The following is a 19,875-nucleotide window of genomic DNA, read 5'->3' as shown; positions in this document are numbered from 1 at the left end:
TCAGGAAAAAAAATGGGATACAAAAATCAGTGACGAAAAGTGTATGTGCCATCTCACATATATTACACTTAAAACGATACTTGATATAGCTTCGAGATAAGTACGGACTGTTGCCGGTTGAACCTAAATGACCACGAGCGTGGTATTCCGCGAGCCTATAAATCCAACATAAAGATACAAATCGAGAAGCAGAAAAGCCGCACATAAGGAGAACCATAAACTCAGTTTATCCGCCGCGGAGCGCGCTCCCGGTTCTTACGTTAACCCGATCTTCCACCATCCTTGCTCCGGCAGGAAGGCGAAAAAGGCACGGTAATTAAGGAAGATAGAAATCGCCCCTTAAAGGGCTCTTAACCGCGGGAGGTGAACGCGCGGTCCGCCTCCACCGTAAAGGTTACCTTCGACGATTAAAGTGTCTCCCTTCCCGCAACGAACAATTTGCATCTCGGAAGTGCATACCGTTTCACCGGAATTAATTCGATCACCGCTAATTTCGTATAAGTTATTAATTGATTTGTTACACAAATCGCTTAAATTTTGCAAAAACGCAATAGATACACGCAATTAATTAATTTAAAAAAAAAATTATTAACAAATTTACTACTTTAGCATCGTATGAAGCGATCGATCGATCAATTTATTTCGGGATGATAAACAATTAATTGAAAATGACATAGATACCTATGTGCGTGCAACGTTATATAGCACTTTCACATAATTTGCTACTATCTATTCCGGAAACAAACATACACAGATATAACGTAGGCAATACGGGAATAAGCGACGTAACTTTATAGCCAGTGACACCAAAGCGACGCAGCCTCCTCAATTACGTGCAGCGCGATCTCCGCCTTGCATCCCGCTGCACATCTCCAATGTGCGTGGGTTAGAAGGCACCGTTACTCGCAGGCCGAGAAATTCCATCAACGCCAGGGGAGGGAAAGGGGAAGGGGCCGAGAGCACGGAGATGGAAATTGGAAGCTTTCACGTTCTCGCGCTTGTTCGTCCTCCCTCTCTTCATCCTTCCTGATCTTACTTCAAGCTACTGACACCCACGCGCGCGTTATCTCACCGCGCCTTACTGACTAGCACCGATTAAAATTAATAAGTGCATTCTCCCGCGCGCATCTGCATACTGATCGGCTGACTCGAAAGGTGCTAACGAGGCTATTCTTCCGCCACTTCTCTCGCTTTCTGTCTCCGCGTTCGTACGGACCGCATCTTTTTTTTCCTCATATCACCTCCCTGCCGAGTTGCGAGAAGACTCACGAGGTGCTATGACAAGACTTTGATGAGCTATATTGTGCAGGAGTTATTAATTTAATGACGAAGGTAGATCGATCTTTACGCGAATAAAACCCTCGCGGTCGCGCGATCAATGGATTTCAAATGTTTATTGTAAAAAATATATCTCTTAATTCCTTGGCTGAATATATTTGTTGAGTAAATAGAAAGAAAACTGAAAATCTATCTATAAATGTTTCCTGCGATATAAATTATAAAATATAATTTCAATCTGATACAAATTTTTTTTACCTTTTATCAATGACGTAGCGTTAAATGACGACTTTTACTACGACTACGTACCAAAGAGATTCATATCTACCGTAAGTCATAACTGAAATGATATACGGTACGTTGGAATTTACAAGACGACCTTCCGGGAAAATCAAAAGTGAGAATAAAATCGAGTGCGGATGAAATCGATGCGAGGCAAAGAAAGTGAACGGTAAAGAGCACCTGCATCAACTAATGGCAGATATAAGTAGCTCGATAAAGTATAGAGAAAATAAAAATGGAGAATAAAAATGCGAGAATACAATTTCGACGTTATCTCAAACCAGCGAGTTTCACATATGCGCTCATCCATTTATTTCACGAGCTTTTCTTAGAAGAAGCAGCGCAAAAAGGGGCAGAGCAGCTTGGTCCTCGATGCTGGAATATTTCCCTATCTTGGGTTTCAGGGTCAGAATCGTGTTCCAATTAGATCGCGAGACGAGACTCCTCGCGTTTTTGTCCTATCCGGTCACATACCGCCCTCGTTACTCTTCCACCCTCACCCAGAAGTTCTCCTTCCAATAAGGAGCGCCAGTTTATAAAGCAAGACCCGCGGCATGTTTTGCACGTTATACATAGAATGTATCATGGCACTCGCGAAGATCGCTATTAGAATCGTGGGTCCGCCGAGGAAAAGAGAATCCGAATACGAACGAATTGAAAATACAAACAGCACTAAAAAAATTTTACTCGAAACCGATGAAACATTGTATATCATCTATCTGTGATTTTTCAAGCAGATTCTCACCACCGTATCATAATTAGTACGTAACGAGAGAGAATTAAATTGCGCCTCGATGTAAAGAATAATCTCCTATTAATCTAGGATGCGGAGGTATTGATTATAACGCGATCGTGTGAAGTAACGTGTTCGCGAGCGCGCGTAATTGCCGGCAATTATTCGTTAATGCGCATCCCTTTGACAGAGACTTCGTTAATTAGTCGAAACGCGCGGCGTGTAATTACGATCTTTTCTAATGAACGAGATATGCCGATGGATTGTCTATCAATGTTTTCTTCGCAAAATCATTGTATACATTTTTATTGCCCTCCTCGGGATCTCTCAATTGTTACAACAATCGCTTATTAAACACAACTAGTGGCAAAGAAAACTACCATTAAAACATAAATCGTGATTAATTATCAGTTTTCTTTTATAACCACATTTTGCTACTGCATAAATTGAACGAAAGGCAAGTCTAAAGCAAGAAATTAATCGAAACAATCGTTGATATCAATGACATGCCCGACAGTCTTCGAAATAAAAGTTTAATATTAATAAAGAAAATACTATTAAAAAAACGGTAAAGCTAAATTAACGTTTTATTGTGTTATTAAAAGTGAGTGCTATATTTAATAAAAAGAGATAATTAAAGAAATTAATTACGACCGCGTTTCACATGGCCTTAATTTTTGCAAGATGAAATTTTCACGTATCATAATGCTTCCTGTTAATCATTCTGGGAACGATCTACCAGAAACGCGAAGTTGAAGAAACCGCATCGTCTATTCAGTGAAGCGCAATTGTTCCAGTCTGAGTTTTTTTTTTTTTTTTTTTCTGCTATTACCATCACGCCGCCAATTAGCGACCGTGTCGAATATTTCTCGTGTATCGGGCTCTCGATTGTGAGAATCGTCTTTTCACAGACTCGCGTAACCGAAATTCAGTAATTAGCGGATACTCGCTATCTCTCTCGCATATAGCTCGAGACCCCGTGATCATTTCTAGTAGATATAATCGAATCTGATCGATTAACGGTTACGGTCGATTGAACCCGGTGACTTCTAAAGTGCAAAGGAAATCGCCAATCAGCACAATTTAATCTCGCTTACTCGACGGAACAGGTTGACGATGAACAACATTCTCGCGAGACGCGCGCGACTTCCATTTAATCGAGTCAAACGTACACGAGCGCGCGATAAATCGTTCATAATCATTCATGGCGAAGAGTGCTGCTTAACCGTTGCAGACACCTGCGAAGGATATTATCGTTTATGCGCGAATGATAATTAAGAGGAAGAGCTATAGGATAAAAGTGATTTGACTACGCTTCGGGCATCGTCGTCGATTCATATGTCATAGAATGTCGCGATGAATGTGCATCGCAGTGCGATTATCCTGTATCAGAAAATCAATCGCGTAATCCAAGACATTAAAGTCGTGTAAATGACTTTTATTTTACAAAAATCCGTAAGACTGCTAGAAAGTTTATCGCGAGATTGGTTTATCGTTCTTAATAAAGATTAATCTCAGCTACTTTTTTAAATAATATAATCTTGCAATAAAAAATATTTTGTTCGCGTTTTAAACGTTTTAAGTTCTAATCATCTAATGCTTTAAGTGTACTAATCAATTCATTTAAAATTAAAGGATCTTTATTTTCGGTGGAGGTTCATACTCCGAATGCGTTACCATGTAATTCAAAATTATTCGTGAAGTTTAAAGTTAATGCCTACTTGCAGTATCTTTATGCAGGATTAATTGCTGACGTTTGATTCTGTTGCCTGCCGGCAATTTTGCAAATTCCCAAGAAATCCTCCCGGTACTCGAGGCTGCGTGATAACGTCGTGGGATATTATGCGAGATTTCTCTTTCGAGGGAAGCTTGTAACGCGGAAGAGCCATAGGAGAAGCGCCCAAGCAACGCCGAATCATCCATCATATCGCCTTTATCGTCAGAAACCACTCGCCAGATATGACGTACGATATGAAACTGTTATTGTTTATAGCCGTAACATTCGAGATCTTTAACCACCAACTATTGCAATAATTATCCTCCCCTGAACATCGAACAGCGAATAAATAACATTCGCTCAACAAGTTATGCGGAGAAAGCGAGTTTAAGTTAAAAAAAAAAAAAAACAATTTTATTGGGCCAACTAATAATTTTAAAAATTCAAAGAACTCATGAGAAGGCCTATTTTTACGTATCGATATTATTCTAAAAATGAATGGAGATCTAAAGTTCAATATTACGCCGCAGTCATGTAACAATGTCGATCTTCCGATTTAATTATCAGCGGATAGTTTCTTCCGAAGCAGGAACCACGTCACGGACATGTGTTAGGTCGAGAAGAATCGCAACGCGCGGTCACGTTCAGAGGGACGGTATCGAAATGCTGGATCGTTCAAGATGCGCTCGTGCACATGTTCTTCTGTAATCTTTGCGACTTCCTTCTTCATCCTCCCTACGGTATATATGCCGAACGAAGGATCGGGTTCCTCTTCTTCCTCTACCCTTCCCGGTACGTCGCATTTATTCGCTCATACTCCTAACCGGTCTAGCTAACGACCCCTATCTTGCGCATCGCAAAATAATGAAATTACGCGAAAAAGAGACGCGGCATTACCGGTGGACCATGTTTTGTAAGTATGTACACGCCGGCGATAGTATGCAGAATAGAAGCGGTTAAGTTGGCTCCAGCGGAATCTCATTTATACCGCGAGCATAAAGAAATTTAATCTACCGTTATAATTATATTATACGTACACTCGAATCCAACGTCATTGGCAATTACGTGAGTCATCGATTTTATAGAACATAAACTTGTAAATTATTCGTAACGAGTAATTTACTTAAAAAAATTGCTACTGTAATCGTTAATATATTCGTTTTGCTATAGACGAGCGGTGCAGCAATCGATTACGCGATCGCTAGGAGATTCGGCTGTTAAGTCAATTTACACGTCGACATTTTCGCTCTGTGAATTTTTGCCCCGCGGGATTCCACGTTCTTAGGTACTGCACTCCGCGAAATGACGCCGTTGTCGTAAGAGAGAATAATAATCGCATTCCGCGATGACGGGGCCGATAGACACAAAAGGAAAGGCGAGCGCAAAGTGCGCCCGGCCTAGGGAAGGAGGAAGTCCAGGAGTAATTTCCTTTCAAGAGTGATCTTGCGATGGAAGAGAGGTGAAATTATTTTACGACATACTACTTTAATTATTGCACGTTGGAGCAATTTTACCACAATAATACGAAAAAGAAAAGCTAACGAAATATAAAGAGAAGAAAATAATACGAATAGACAAACTTTCTCCTAACATTAGTTCTGAAAATAATTTTTACTTAATTATAAGTTAATATAGTTAATAGAAGTGTAAAGTTAATAGAAATTTTTTTTCTAAATAATCATAAAAAATTACCAGAACAGAATAACTTGATATTTAATGTATTTCAAAATTTTTCGTAAAAAATAATTAATTTATACGTCTTATTTTTTTTTTCTTCTTTTTTTCGTAATTTAATCAAGTGACTATAAATTGCACTGAAACATGATCCAATTAATGGCAATCAAACCGTTACTATCTCCGTTTTACTCTGCCCAAATATAGTTGATTATCTTTTCCCTCCCGTTCTTACGTTCGTTCTTTCGAAGTGGTACTTTACGTTCCGTCAACATCTTTCTTACGTTCTACGGTTTTCGCTGAACGAGGAATACGGAGATCTGACCGGATGCAGAAAAGCACTCTTCCATTCTGCCACGAGCTTTATGACCTTTTTATGATTAATACGGATGGAGGGCCGCGATGAACGCGCGATTATTTCCACGGCGATCTTTCCACGATCTTTCTTCGAAATGGGAGAAGCATCCGCTAATTAAGGGCAATATCGGTGGCTAAAGTCTCCCCGTAAATATTCCGTAATATCTGGCGAGTCGAATTCTCTCGATCGGGGAATGATAAAAACCCGTATAGATTGTACGTAAAAGAATAGAGCTCGTTCGCCGCGTCCGTATTTTCTATTTGTACCGCAAAGTGCAATTAAAGTGCACGAGGGGAATGCAATCATCGGATAATTTAACATTGCTTAAGCGCATCGGCAACAATCGCGATTATCATAATTGTTTCTATCGTTACGTTGGCGTTACTATGTCGACAGAGAAAAGAGGTCCCTTCATTCATATTGAACGGGCAGGAATTGATAATGTCAGAATTTCGATAGGTACAATTTGCAATGTAAAAGTATTCACTTCGTTACGGTAACCGTCGCGCTTGTTATAATAAATAAATTCGTCCCAATTTGTCACCAATTTCGATTTTTAACGAAGATGGCACGCTATCGCGTTCTGGCTGACCGAGGTTGCTTTCATCGCCGGTGTCGGGAGGATCGCCAGACAGAGTTAGTTAATCGAAGTCTGTGTTGGGTCTTCTTTACTGTTAGTCGATCAACGGTGGACTCGCGAACAAAGCGATCTTAAATTTATACGCTTCGGTTATCGCTTCCACGAAGAATTCCGGCCGGGCTCCGAGCTTTACGAGCACCGACGCGCGATAGAATGCACACCGCGCCGCGCCGCGCCGCTTGTCGTGCACGCGTTGCGTGTGTGCGTGCGTAAAATCGCGTTGCGCGCACCGTGGTGTCCGCAAGAGAGCCGCGGAGTGACGAAAGGGATGCAAGGGAAGGGGGATGGACACGGGAAAGACGAGGGCAGCCGGCGGCGGAGTCGCGTGGTGGAAAGGGGAAGGTTTTATCGTCGCAATCAAGGGCAACGCGCGAAAGGCAAGGCAAGGCAACGCTCTCCTGCCATTACGCTATGCCATGCCGCTTCGACAAGTTTATGACCGCAGGTGTACCCGTGTCCTCTTCTTCATCCGTACCCGTTTCTGAACTCCCTTTCCTCCACCCATTTTTTCTCCTTTCCGCGTCTGCCTTCCGTCATATCACCTTGGACGATATTCCTCTCATTCGAGCGAATAAATCGAGTAAACGACAGTTCGATCAAGAAATATTTCGATAACTATAGGTCAGTTTTTAAAACGACTTTATCATTTTACTTAGTCGCGACAGCGATGAAGCTAGAGTTGTATTTTTGGACGAAAGACCCCGGGTGAATCCGCTTACATTTTTGACAACGCAACTCTCTCGGCGCGTGTATCTCGCGTGATGCTGCCCGAAAACTTCGTTCGGGATGCACACACTCCGAGGCGGGGCATAAAGTAACTCCGTAATCACGTTTATGGGAACACGGAGGCGCCGAAGTCAGAGGTCAATCGACTTCCACCGGGATGACCTCTTCGAAGAAACAACGCGTCCCCCTATGCCTCTGTACATCGCCACGTGAGTACGGTGAACCCTCTCCCCATGCGTTCGAGACGCGTGCATACCATCGCGTGGTCGGTGCATATTCGCCGGTAAACCCACACATGACACGCAGAAACCTGTGGATTGTCGTATCGATGCGCGGTCTGCGGTTTTTATGCAAGGGAAGCTCGGTGAGAATACGAGAACAACCAAAAAACTACCGTGTGCGAAAACACTACCAATTCATACAGAATTTTATTATGCAGCGATATAAAAATTGATAAAGAAAAATAAACTGCACTTTTATAATATTATTTTAAAAAGAATAAGCTCTGAAAAATGTTATACACAACAGAATGTATTATTGAACAATAAAATGAAACGATGTAATAATTGGAAAAAAAATTTAAAAAACATAAAAAAAAAAAAACACGAAAAGTAAATTTGAAACCCGATCTTGGAGTATACATCACTACCTCGCTAAAGCAGAAAATAAGGTAAAATAATCTTGTTGCAGAAATATAGCTCATTCGATCGCAGAAGCCGGTCAGTTAGTGCTCATGAAAATGTATGAAAGTATTCGAATCGTAATGAAATATCTGGCTTTAATCGAGCTTGCGAACAGTATTTGTAGCATTAAGCGCGTACGTATTTACAGACTAGATTGTTAATTGGATCTAGATACGATCTATGTGTGTTTGCAGACGATTAAACGAATATTTATTCTTATGCGTGGCTATCACATTTGTGAATCAAATTGTATCTCACAACCTAATCCGAAGGATTTAAAAATCTGTGACAAGTTTTAAAATAATTGCGTCATTAGATCGGCTCAATCAAGGAACAATAGCTTAATAAAATGCGGTAAAGCAATGTACTGAATTAATAAAGAGTGAACAATAAAGTTTTATAAAGCGGCAGATTTCGTAATAAAATATTTTTAAGACACTTTGAGTTTAATCAATTCCCTTCAGGCATAAAAAAAAAAAAAGATACCGATACAATAAAAAGTACGCCGAGTTTAGATTTATATGTAAATATACGCAACGAAAAATAAATCTTCAGCTCTTGTTCGTGAATAAGTAAAACGTGATATTTGATATAAAGTACTTTCTGTACAGGAAATTGAACTCTTCTTTTCCCCTCTCCCTTTCCGAAATTACATCGATTTGAATTCTTGCTCTCGGAAATAGCGATGAAGATATTTGTAAGGAAGTAAAAAGCTGTCGAGATGAAATCAGTAAGATAAATGACATCTCTTTGTACATTCAAAAAGCGGAAGAAACCCGGCTAGAAACTTGTTTCGTGAATGAGAATCGACCCGAAGAGATCTCGGCTCGTTTTAGCATTGCAACCCTGAATCGTATCACATCGGATCTAATTAAGAACGCACGCCTTCGTTTCTCGCGAAACTCGTTTCCTCCTACATTAATCGTGCGAGTGACTGACTTTTCCTCAAGTTTATTCGTTCGAATTATTTCTATTGCAATTGTCATGAACGCAGAAAGAATTATTTTGCGAAGAACGTGAGACGCGCGGGGCGCCAAACAAAATCGTATTATACTTTGTAAAACGAAAGAGGCGCACTCGCGGTGGAATCAGAAACGCGTGGTAGCAATTGATAGGCTCGTAAAAAATAAGACTATTACGAAAGCAATCGTACGAAGTCGTCAAGATAGGCTGCGGCCTCACAGGAGAATGATCCTGATCGGTCCGCGCGATGATCAAACGTGCGTGGCCGCGCGCGTGTGCGTTCGTGTAAGGCAGATATATTTAATAAGAAACCGAATAGAGTGCGGTAAGGAGAGGAGAATCGAGAAGAACCTGATATGGTAATGGTAAAATATGAAGAGTACGAGAAAGGGTTGCCGCGAGAGTTCGTAGATGGTATCGAGTAGAGAAGGGAATAAGGACCAGTGGAAAAAGAACAGACGAAGAGAAGAAAAAAAAGAGGCACGGAGGACAAGAGGAAAGGTATAAGGTATTGGCGCGCAGCGGCTTTACGAGCAACTCGATGATTCCTCGCGGTCTCGAGGGGGGACTTCGCTCGCTGGGGTTCACGCCGGGGCCCTACTTCCATCGCGTCGCAAAAGCATACGCAACACGGTCGCTTTCTACAGGGTGTGGTCCCCCTTTCTATGGAGATTGTCTCCCTGCTACGTTTCCGTCGCATCATCGATCGAAACACCATTGTTTTCAAATGGGAATATATCGCGCATCTGCTTTGTCAACCGAGCCCCACGTGAATTAGGGAAACGTATTTGGTTCGGCTACTATGTAAAGTGAATTAAAAGACTGGAGAGAGTAGAATTCAATTAATCGAATACGTTCCGATAGAAATAACTCGTGAATTCGTTAAAAAAAATAAAGAATTGCGATTAAATTTCGAAAACTTTAAAACAGAAGTTTTAAATAGTGTGATATTGCGATTTAATTTTTTTTTTTTTTTTCTTAAAGTAATCTTTTAAATTAATCGAAATTTATATTCAACGCACTGGTGAACCGCGCCCGATTTCAGCTACTTCCAGTGGCAGCATCCAGCTCAGTTTACACCGCGTGGGTGTGGATTTATCGTTCTACCAGAGACGCAGACAAAAGGGACCACAGCCTCTCTCTATCATCTGGATAAATAAAAGGTGCTCACGAAGAAGATATCTCGCGGAGGTTCATCTTGCACCGTATAAAATTCAATGGGCTATTTGACTTTACGATTACGTGCAAGTTCACTTTTTACAACGTAACTTTCAACATCAAACTAAAACTTATTCTCTCACTTAAATTATTCAATAAAGTACTAGTTTAATTTGCATTTAGTATTTAGTTAATGTTACGCTTTGTTGACTGACATAAATACGGTATTATATTTTATATCGATGCAGTTTCACGGGAGGGTTTTGGAAATGCATTATATTTCGCCCTGCTTTCGACCGATTCCCTCGAGATTCGTAACGTGCCTCGCGACATTATCGAGACCTCAATGAGCGAAAAACGAAATCGAAAGGGGTTCCTCTCGACGGTACATCTGTGCGATTTAGTCGAATCGTGGGAACGTAACGATGTCCGTGAAACAACGCAGAATGCCAGACTGATAATATATTTGCTAGTTTGTTACGTCCGTCCATATCTCACGTGCACGTAACATAATAGCGTATAAATTTTCGCGTGGTAATTTCTGGGCGAGCAACGACTCGCGATAGTTTTCGAGCGATACCATCGATATATACGTGGAAAATATAAAATGCGCGAAGCGCTGACGTAACGCGTGCCCGCCGAGATTTCTAACTCTTACGCAAATAGATTGGTCTTTTATCTCATTAAGAAGGCATTTACAGGCGATAAAAGTATTGTACAAAATTGTTACTTTACGATTATTGTATGCGGTAATAAGTGATCGCTGCGTTCTCTCACATCGTAAGCTTTACGATCTTAAATTCGGAGGGCCAGATAGAGACAAGAGCTCCGGCCCGAAGTCACGTCTCGTCCAAAGCGGCGGCGCGGACTCATTTATCGTATCCCCTTCCAACCCTTCCCAGAGTTTATGAGAATGAAACGCTAGCGGTATACTTATATTCCTGTGGCCACAAGCAGCCATGAACAACAACGACCGGTATCTGTCACTGTCGCGAAGAATTGTGAGCCAGGCACATTCAGTCCGAGATCGGTGTCTCCACTGCTCTCGGAAGCTCTTGTCTCTCTCATTTTTTATATGTACATTCTTTTAGACGACTGATTTGTTTTCACATCAGCGGGAATTGAAATAAACGAAAAAGCGTTACTTTTTATAATTTTTAAAACAAGAATAATGATTTTGAGAAAGAATAAAAGATACTTGTACAAAAAAATTCTTTAATATAATTAAAAAAAAAAAACATTTTAAATAATTTTAGAAATTATTTTTTCATATATAAAAGTTTAGAAATCTATTCTCCCTCCATTTGCCTATAATAAAATAAGTCAATTATGATATTACTTGCTTCCACTACGCCTTCTGCAATTTACTATTTGCGCGCGAACTCCTACGTATCTGAGTCACAAAGTAGACTTAAAGATCCGGAAGAACAAGTTGAACTGCACGGTGAAACAGATCTAGACTGGGATTCATGGACAAAGCGCGAGATTAAAAACATGAGGTAAACATCGCGAGGACACTTGTTGAATGTCGTCGTACGCGTCCACTTTGTTGCTCTAACTGCTCGCGGCTATTAATTATACAACGTGCCGAGAGAAAGAGAGAGAGAGAGAGAGAAAACGATTTTTGTGTCGAATCAGAGAAGAACATGGAGAAACATATATAAAAGAATCCAACACGATGGAGACATTAATAACGCTCACAAAGCGGCAAAATGTGTCGAGAGAGAAACGCGGTCGTTCCGAATGGCAAACCCGCGAGGCAAATTAAAGAGATTTAATTAAGTATTGAGTTCTGCTCGATTAATAGGCAGCGATGTAACCGAGGAGTCAATAATAACCTCTCGGCGTTTCGCTTTCCGAGTCGCGCAGCTGTGCGGATTCAATCGCTTCTAAACGTATCTAAAAGACGTTCCTAACGATAGCGATGCCGCACTAGGTGTGGGTGGCGAGAGAGGTACACACGTATCTCGGCGTTAAAATTCGTGTACCGTTGCGCGAATAGTAGATGCGAGACGACACGTGGGAACGAGGCGCGAGTTATCGCGCATCGATGTAATAATTATCAGCAGATCGATCGCGACGCATGACGGAAAACTTCGGTCAATTATTCGCTCGTTTCCGGGTACCGAAGGTGAAGTACCGCTTGCGTATTCGGCGAGGGTGCGAGAGGTTCTGATGTACGCGCGTACAATGACTGCGCTCCGGTCAAACAGGCGGGAAAATGTCTAGACGTTATTAGCGAACGTTGCGGCGAATTCGACTGGCATTCCGACATTATAAATTATTAGTTCCATACAGATAAACACAATACGTTAAAGTCGAAATAATTTCTCGCGTTTCGCGACTCCTCGATCCGTTCCGTATTGCGTAAATTTTGCGCAACGGAATTTACTGCGAAAAAACGGCAGCTAAGAGAGGCGAAACAAACACACATTTTATTTCGCAAGTTCTAGGTAGCTTTTCTGACCCTTCGTCGAATACCTCCCGTCGCAGTGTTACGTACTTTATACCCGCGCAATGGCATAAATCAGCCCGAGAACGGATAACCATCCACCTCGCTCTTCCTCAATGCATCCCAATGTGTTGCCTGTTCACGCATGCAGATAATATTCTATGTTTCGTGCAGTTTCAACGATACGTTAACTACTAACAATTTTTTGTTAAAAAACAAACTAAAAAAAAATTTAATAAAAAAATGTTTTTTGCGTTTACGTCGCAGTTAATATAGAAACATATTTAACGTCGTGTAAAAAATTAATTTCAATTGACGCAGCAAAATAATATTCGAAGATGATCTCTGCTACAGCGGCAAAAAGCGGATCAAACAAATTAATCGGTGTTAGAGCATTGACGGAAGCACGCACCATCTCTCACGACACTATTCAATTCTCGTCTAGCGTCGCCGACAAAGTATAACTTCAACAATAAATTCGAGTTTCTTGCCGGTCGTCGCGATGCGCGAAGGGGACAACAAAACCGACGATTTAATTCCTTGGCAAGAAACTTCACCGAGCTAGTACAATCGTCGCGGTCGATCAATCGACGATACTTCTTCGCTCGCTTTCTTTCATTTTAATTCATTCGTGGTCTTTGTAATGTCGTATGTGGATACGTGTATATATATATATGTGTGCGTGTGCATTACGTGTGCAATGATTGAATCAGAACGAGAAAGAAACGAAGTAAACGATAGACCAGCAAGATAGTTCGACCTGGCTCTAAAAAACGAGTGTTGCAAGCGGTTTGAAGAAGCAGAGTCGAGTCACTCCTTTCCTATTCCTCACCCACCTTCCTTTCCATCTCCTTTTCTTCGTTCGAATCGTCGTTCGTTCTTCTTTCGACTGATTAATCTACGGGCACGCGGTTAATCGTTTAGCCAGGACGCGATAGAGCGGTTTCTAATTAGCGGAATGGAATAGAAGAGGCGTGATCGAATCGCTCGACGAGGAAAATTCTTTACTAGGCAAGAACCGTCCTCGGGAAGTAGACGCTTAGTCGCTGGTAGCAGGTAGAAATAGACAAAGTAAAATACTCAAATTAGTGCGAAAAGGAATATATGAGAGGAGGGTGGCACGGATGGCTCGTGCTTAACGTGAAGAAAAGCCAGGCGGAGATAAGAGTTGAGAGAGAGCCGAGATGCTGCAAATTGAACCATTACCTAAGCAACCAAATCGACTCGAACTTGCAGCGGGAATCCTGGCGTGGATAGTTACGGGCTCTCAGCCTTAGTTGAAGAGCTCTTTTTCGCACGGGCAAGCAAAAACGTATAACTAGAGCGAGCTGACCGGCGCGTCAGCTGCAAAGAAATCGACAATGAGTGGAACGCCAAACGAGAGAGAAAATATGACAGAAAGCGTGCGTAAGCATGTCGCTGCAAATTGTACTATTACAACTAATGACGCGAGCGAATCATTTCGAAAGGCGCTGAGGCATTTATCTCGGCCATCTGCGAAGTGTAAAAGTCGAGAATAAAATACGAGATCGGGCGCACCTACACATTTAACGAAATTTATTTTAAAATTCAACAACGTCGAGAGCGTAACAACGATACCTTGACACGCGCTACAAGCTCTAGTGAAAGAAAAACGTGATATTGATCGTTAAATTAAATTGATTATTAGACTATCTACTCCTTCTAGATAACTTATGATTGATGGGCAGTTAAAATAAGAACCGACATCGTCGAGACGCGAGGAGAATACAGAAAGGAAAAATTTTCAACGGCAATATACAACTAGAACGAAACTAAAGAAATTCCTCGGCTAGAAGAGCCTGGCGATTCCTCTCGCAGCAGGCGAAAAATTTTAGGATAGGTGCGATCTCGTTCTGGCGCCGACTAGGGATGATCCGCATAATCCCTCTACCTTTCCCCTCGCTAGTTTTCCCGCGTTAACGATCTCCGGCACATGGCCGGGGCACGCCTTCTTCGAGTTTCGATCCTAGCGACTTATTGGAGTGTCACGATGCGGGATGAGGAAGAACGGCGGAGCAATGCGTTTTACAGGAGCGTGCGGAAGGCATCGCCTTGAACGAAGAAGACGATAATGACGGGCGGCTCTCCGTTCACCAGCCTCGTTCCGAGTGAAACGACCGGGAAGAAGCCGGGTGGAGTATGATCAAAATAAAAGCCTCGGTGCGTGTAGTTATGTGCCGGTTTCTTCAGGTTATAGCACCAGCCAAAGGCTTCTTTACCGGAAGCGTACCAAAACGAGTAAAAAAAAAAAAAAAAAAATTGCCTTTTTTACTCTTTAATGTTATATCGCAAGATACACTTCAATACGGCATACGAAAAACGAATTCGTGTAAAATACGTCTGCGTGCAATATATTACTTCTTTTTACTCCACTTGAGAATATAAAATTTTCTAACTTCACGATAAACCGAGCAAGCGTATTAAAAATTAAATATAATCGTAATGTAATGTTTTTAAATAACGCGACTATATCGATCGACTTTTTTTAAGGAAGTTTTTTTTTTTTAAGTAGCATTTCGCTTTAAATAGTACCGAAGAGAGCACGCAACAATCAATAAGCGAAGAGCCCACCTGCGAAAAGAACTCGGCGTTTCTTCAACGGGAAAAGACGCGCGCCGGCATAAGGTGGACGAAGAAGAAGGCAACGAAAGGAACGAAAGAGCGGACGCGGTAAAAGGTGGGGTCTCCATGGTTGTGGTCCGCCTGGGAAAAAGAGGACCACGCATTGTAACCCAGGGAGCGAGGAGGCCACGCTAGGCTGACCCTAGGCTTTACATTAACCGTCTACCGTGTACACACGCACGTAAATGCCCGTATCGGCCACCCCCTGGCCCAAGTTTGTACCTGTTGCACCGAGTAATCATTGCCCTCGGAGAAAAGCTCTCCTTTTTTTTTTTTTTTTTATATATACTCCTCTTTCCCGGTCTTTCCTCCGCCCCCTTTGACGTTTTCTCGGGCTGGGATTACGCGACGGGCGCGAAACAACTTTCTTACCCCGCGGTAAACAGAGTGGAACGTGTGAGAATCTCCGAAAAAAAAAATAAAAAAAGAAATCCCGCGACGGACTATCGCAACGCATCGCAATTGAATCGACAATGACCTTTGTTTCCTCCCCACAGAAACATTGCGCGCATATCCGCGAGAACAAACCTCGAAAGTCGTGAGAAAAGCCTTCGGAAACGATTTTCGCAGGATTTGGGGTCCCCCGATAACAGAGAAGAGAACGAAAGTTATTCATTATGCGTTCCGGAAACGAGCGACGGTGGAGGAAGGTAGATGAGTCCGAAGAGTCGCGTGTACTTTTGCGTAACTGTAACTGATCATAGGATCGCGAGATTCTAAAGAGATCCAGTGGAAATGTCCGAGACAAGGTAATTCTGACGCGGTGAAGAGCGCAGCTAGAGAGAAAAAAAGAAAGAAGAAAAAAAAAAAAAAAAAAAGAAGAAGAACGATATCTACGCGAGGAGGAGATCGTACGTGGTGATACGAAAAAGTTTCATCTTTCGCTGGATTGGGGGTACGTAGCGCGGGCGTGATGCCACGGCGCGATACGAGGGGTAAAAAGTTTGTGGACTTACCTTCGGGGCAGATGCACTCGTAGTCATGTTCGCCGAGCTGGTGGCACGAGCCTCCGTTTTCACACGGTGACGGATCGCAGGGGATGTAATCGTTCTCGCAGTTTTGTCCGGTGTATCCGCTCGAGCACATGCATCTGCAAAGAGAAGACACAATTTAAGTTACAACAGGCAGAAATAAGAATTTAAATAAAGCGCAATTGTAAAATATATTTTTCCTGCATTTTTTTTTATTTCTTTCTTTTTCCTTTTTTTCTTTTTTTTCTTTTTTTTCCCCTTAAATAAGTAATCGATTTCGACGCACGTATTGCATGCACGCGTGTTATCGAGTTTTAACGAGAAATGTCAAGTGAAATAATCTAACGATGGAAGAGATTTCATCGATGAAAGAACGCAACGCCAATAATCACACAGTTCGTATCGATCGGTAATTGCAATACGAAGAAGACGATGCAGACGCGATCGCAACAATGATAGGAATCTATTGAATGTGGCGTACAAATATCTGTAAATATGTTGTTTTAAAAAAAATTCCTCAAAGGTAAAGGTGTTGAGAAAATTTTCACAACCTGTTCTACGGAAGAACTATAATTTTTATTAACTCGCTCTTTTTTTTTTTTTATCTCAAAGTGAAATAATTTTAAGATGCCTTTTCAACGTGCTCAATATTAAATCCAATTTCTAACAATAAAAAAAATTATTTTTTAATCGATAATAAATTCTTAGCTAACAGAATCGAATTTATTTCGCTTCGCGAGGCAAAAAGAAATTTTTCTACGAGTCGCAAACGTACCTCGCACTCGCGATGAGTGACAGTAGCAGAAGGACGGGGGTGAAATTCATTTTTACTCGCAATCGATGCCCACGAACGGTCGCAACGATAGAACGTAATCCTCATATTTCGACGAGGAGCCTGGGCCGCGAGTGTTCACTTCATTCTCGAAGAATAAAGACGAATTTTTCACACCAACACCTCCGGGCACTATTCTCCACTTAAAGAATTTTGCGGTATATAAACCTTTTCACAGTTCACTCGCGTAATCCAACTCGACGATCACAACCGTAAACAAGACCACGAAGCGGAATCGTATCCCACGGGCGGTACTCGGCGACGAAATAATCCAGTAGGCGGCGGTTCGGCGACGGAAATTAGAAGAACGTGCGTGATAGTTCGGGTGGATTGACTGGCGCAGCGGTCGCTTCCTCCACGGATATCGCGCGTCGGCGAATTCCCGACGTGACAAATATTCCCAGGGACACGGGGGGAGAGAGCGGGGAGGGAGTATCACCGCGACGTTCTCGGAGCGCGGCTTTCCCTTCGTTCGCGGCACGACGCCAGCGGACCGTCCGGCGTTCTCCTTCTCATCGTTCTTTCTCCCGCGGTACGTCCTCGCGTCGCATCCGGCCGCGGGTGACACTTCTCCGACCCGGAGGCGAGAAATTCCGCGGGCGGTTGTCGAAGGGCCGGCACACTTTTCCCGCTCGACGCGTCCCACTTCTTCTTTTCGGCTCCTCGTGGCGCGTCGCCACCTGTCCAAAGCACGTTTTCCACCCCTCGCCGATGCGTTCACATTGAGCTCGTTTTAAGCACCTCGACGTCGTACGTGACGGTAGAATCGGAGTCGCGGACGATCGCGCGTCGTACCGCAGGCCTCGCTTGTCCGGTCTGAAGTTGTCGCCGAAGCTCTCTCGTCGTTACGATTGTCGTTTCGCACACTCCGATCGCCCTTTCCCGGATTCGTAAGCGGGGGGAAGGAACGCTTGGTGAATCGAATTCACGCGCAATAAATAAATCTGTCTATTCCGGCGATCACACACTTTACCTCCGATTAACCGCGACCACCTGTACGGTCTCCCGAGAGACGCGAGATCGAGCGGTAACGGCGCGGGCGCGAAAACGTACGTCGTCCTCGAGCGGCTGGCGACTAACTAATCTCACCTCTCCCGAGCACCGCTCAGATGGCGCAAGCGTCGCGCGATTCGCACGACTCCCCCTTCCTTCCACTCCATTGCCAACCCCACCACCACTGTTACAACGGCCAGCGGTCGCACGCGCTTTCTCTTTCTCTTCGCCGCTGTTTTGCGTTCGATCTGCCGCACCCGTGGACCCCTCAGCCACCGCCGGTTTTCACGACGCTATCTGACTATCGTCTCGCCGCTCTGGGGCAGTGTCTTTTGCGCAAGAGCGAGTCTTTCTCTCTCCCGTGTCCTGCCACCTGAGAAGTCGATCAGCCACGCCGAGTCCGCCGGTTAACGTAAACTGACACTTTTCTCTCTTTCTCTTTCGCACTTCTTTATCCACAAACGCAACAACAACGTGAAAGAATTGATGAGATTTTTATGACGCAATGTAAGTGTATAAATTAAATAAGAAGGGGGAGAATTAATAACAATTTGATTTTTCATGTAGTTCATGTTGGTATTCGTCAAATATCGAGTTCTTTAAATGTTTGTAAATTTGTAGAGCAGGACAAACCCTTCCGTTCACGATCGGTCGGCTTCACCCGAGTCAACGTGCGTTAATCGCTATTTTCGTACCTGGAACACCGTCCATCAGTAAGCTCTGTTTGCACGGCAATGTAAATACGTAAATCCGCAAAACGACGAATCTCAAGGGTCCAGGGTATATTTGGAAAGTGACGACTCAAGTCAAAAGCAAAAATAATGATCTAAGGTAAAAAAAAAAAAAAAATGCATCTTACGAAATTTTCAAAGCGACATTAATGCACAATGTTCGCTTAATTTTTTGAAATAAAATGTCACTCTGCCCATTGTCATTGTGCAAACAATCGTTCTTGTCATCGAAGGTACTCGACTTTAAAATTTAATCCTCGCTTGTTTGCAGACATATGAAGCGTCCCGGATAGAAAGAACTGCGGGCAGAACTATACGCCGTGGGATATTTTCAAGAGCGGAGGGGAATGCGATTCGAATCTTTTCCCCGCGGGATCTTCGATTACGAACCGATAATGACAATCTTCTTATGCGCTCTTTTCGGTATCCTGCGGGTTCGGTCCCTACTTGTACGCGTTGCGGCACCGATGGACCCTCCCTCGGCTAATCCATTATTCCGCGTGACCGACCGCAAATGATTTCTGATACATTCGGTTTTCGAGATGCTGCTCTCGATCGCACGTAGATTATCTTTCTCGCGCGACGCCGACGATGCACTTCGTGGTCCAGCGTGACCGCTCGATTCGTTCCATGCATCATGAAAAGCGAGATCGTTCGCAAGAATAAACAATACGGATCGCTGGAGTTGTTTACCTGAGAACACCTTTTCGCTACAATAATTCGAAAGGTAGATTTTAAGAATACCTGAGAAGTTCTTTTCGACTGCGATACGCGTGTCGCTCGATTGCGACAAAAATGTTAATTGTTAACGCGCTCTTCTTTCACATATAAAAAAAAAAAAGAAATTCCATTGTTATAAAAAATTTCACGTAATTGCCATACGACGAGACGATCTAGGAAGTGCAGTTGAATCACGGCGGATTTTTTTTTTCTCTTTTTAATTAATTATTGCACGGCCATTCTAATTAATTAGGCATTCGATAGGCGTTGAGATCCCCGCGCCAATTAAGACTTCAGCGTCTAGGATTGGGCCTAGCCCCG

At 42.8% G+C, this 19,875-nt stretch overlaps 1 protein-coding gene across 2 annotated transcripts in view; it reads right to left on the bottom strand.

Moving 5' to 3' along the window:
* N (neurogenic locus Notch protein) overlaps nt 1-19,875 on the bottom strand; it is a 184,042-nt gene that overhangs the window by 83,209 nt on the left and 80,958 nt on the right. The window contains exons 1-2 of one of the 2 annotated variants that reach the window (XM_070664783.1): nt 17,054-18,186; nt 16,264-16,397 (exon numbers count right to left, since the gene is read on the bottom strand). In XM_070664783.1, the coding sequence (XP_070520884.1) occupies nt 16,264-16,397; nt 17,054-17,103 (184 nt within the window). In that variant the 5' untranslated portion in view covers nt 17,104-18,186. Of the gene's footprint in view, nt 1-16,263; nt 16,398-17,053; nt 18,187-19,875 lie in introns of those variants that run through there. The other variant, XM_070664782.1, reaches the window with a different exon arrangement.

Source organism: Cardiocondyla obscurior, linkage group LG12 (genome assembly GCF_019399895.1).
Source record: "Cardiocondyla obscurior isolate alpha-2009 linkage group LG12, Cobs3.1, whole genome shotgun sequence".
In the NCBI taxonomy this organism is placed as follows: domain Eukaryota; kingdom Metazoa; phylum Arthropoda; class Insecta; order Hymenoptera; family Formicidae; genus Cardiocondyla; species Cardiocondyla obscurior.
Note: the sequence above shows the minus strand (reverse complement) of the source record. Positions and strands in the feature narration are given on the sequence as shown.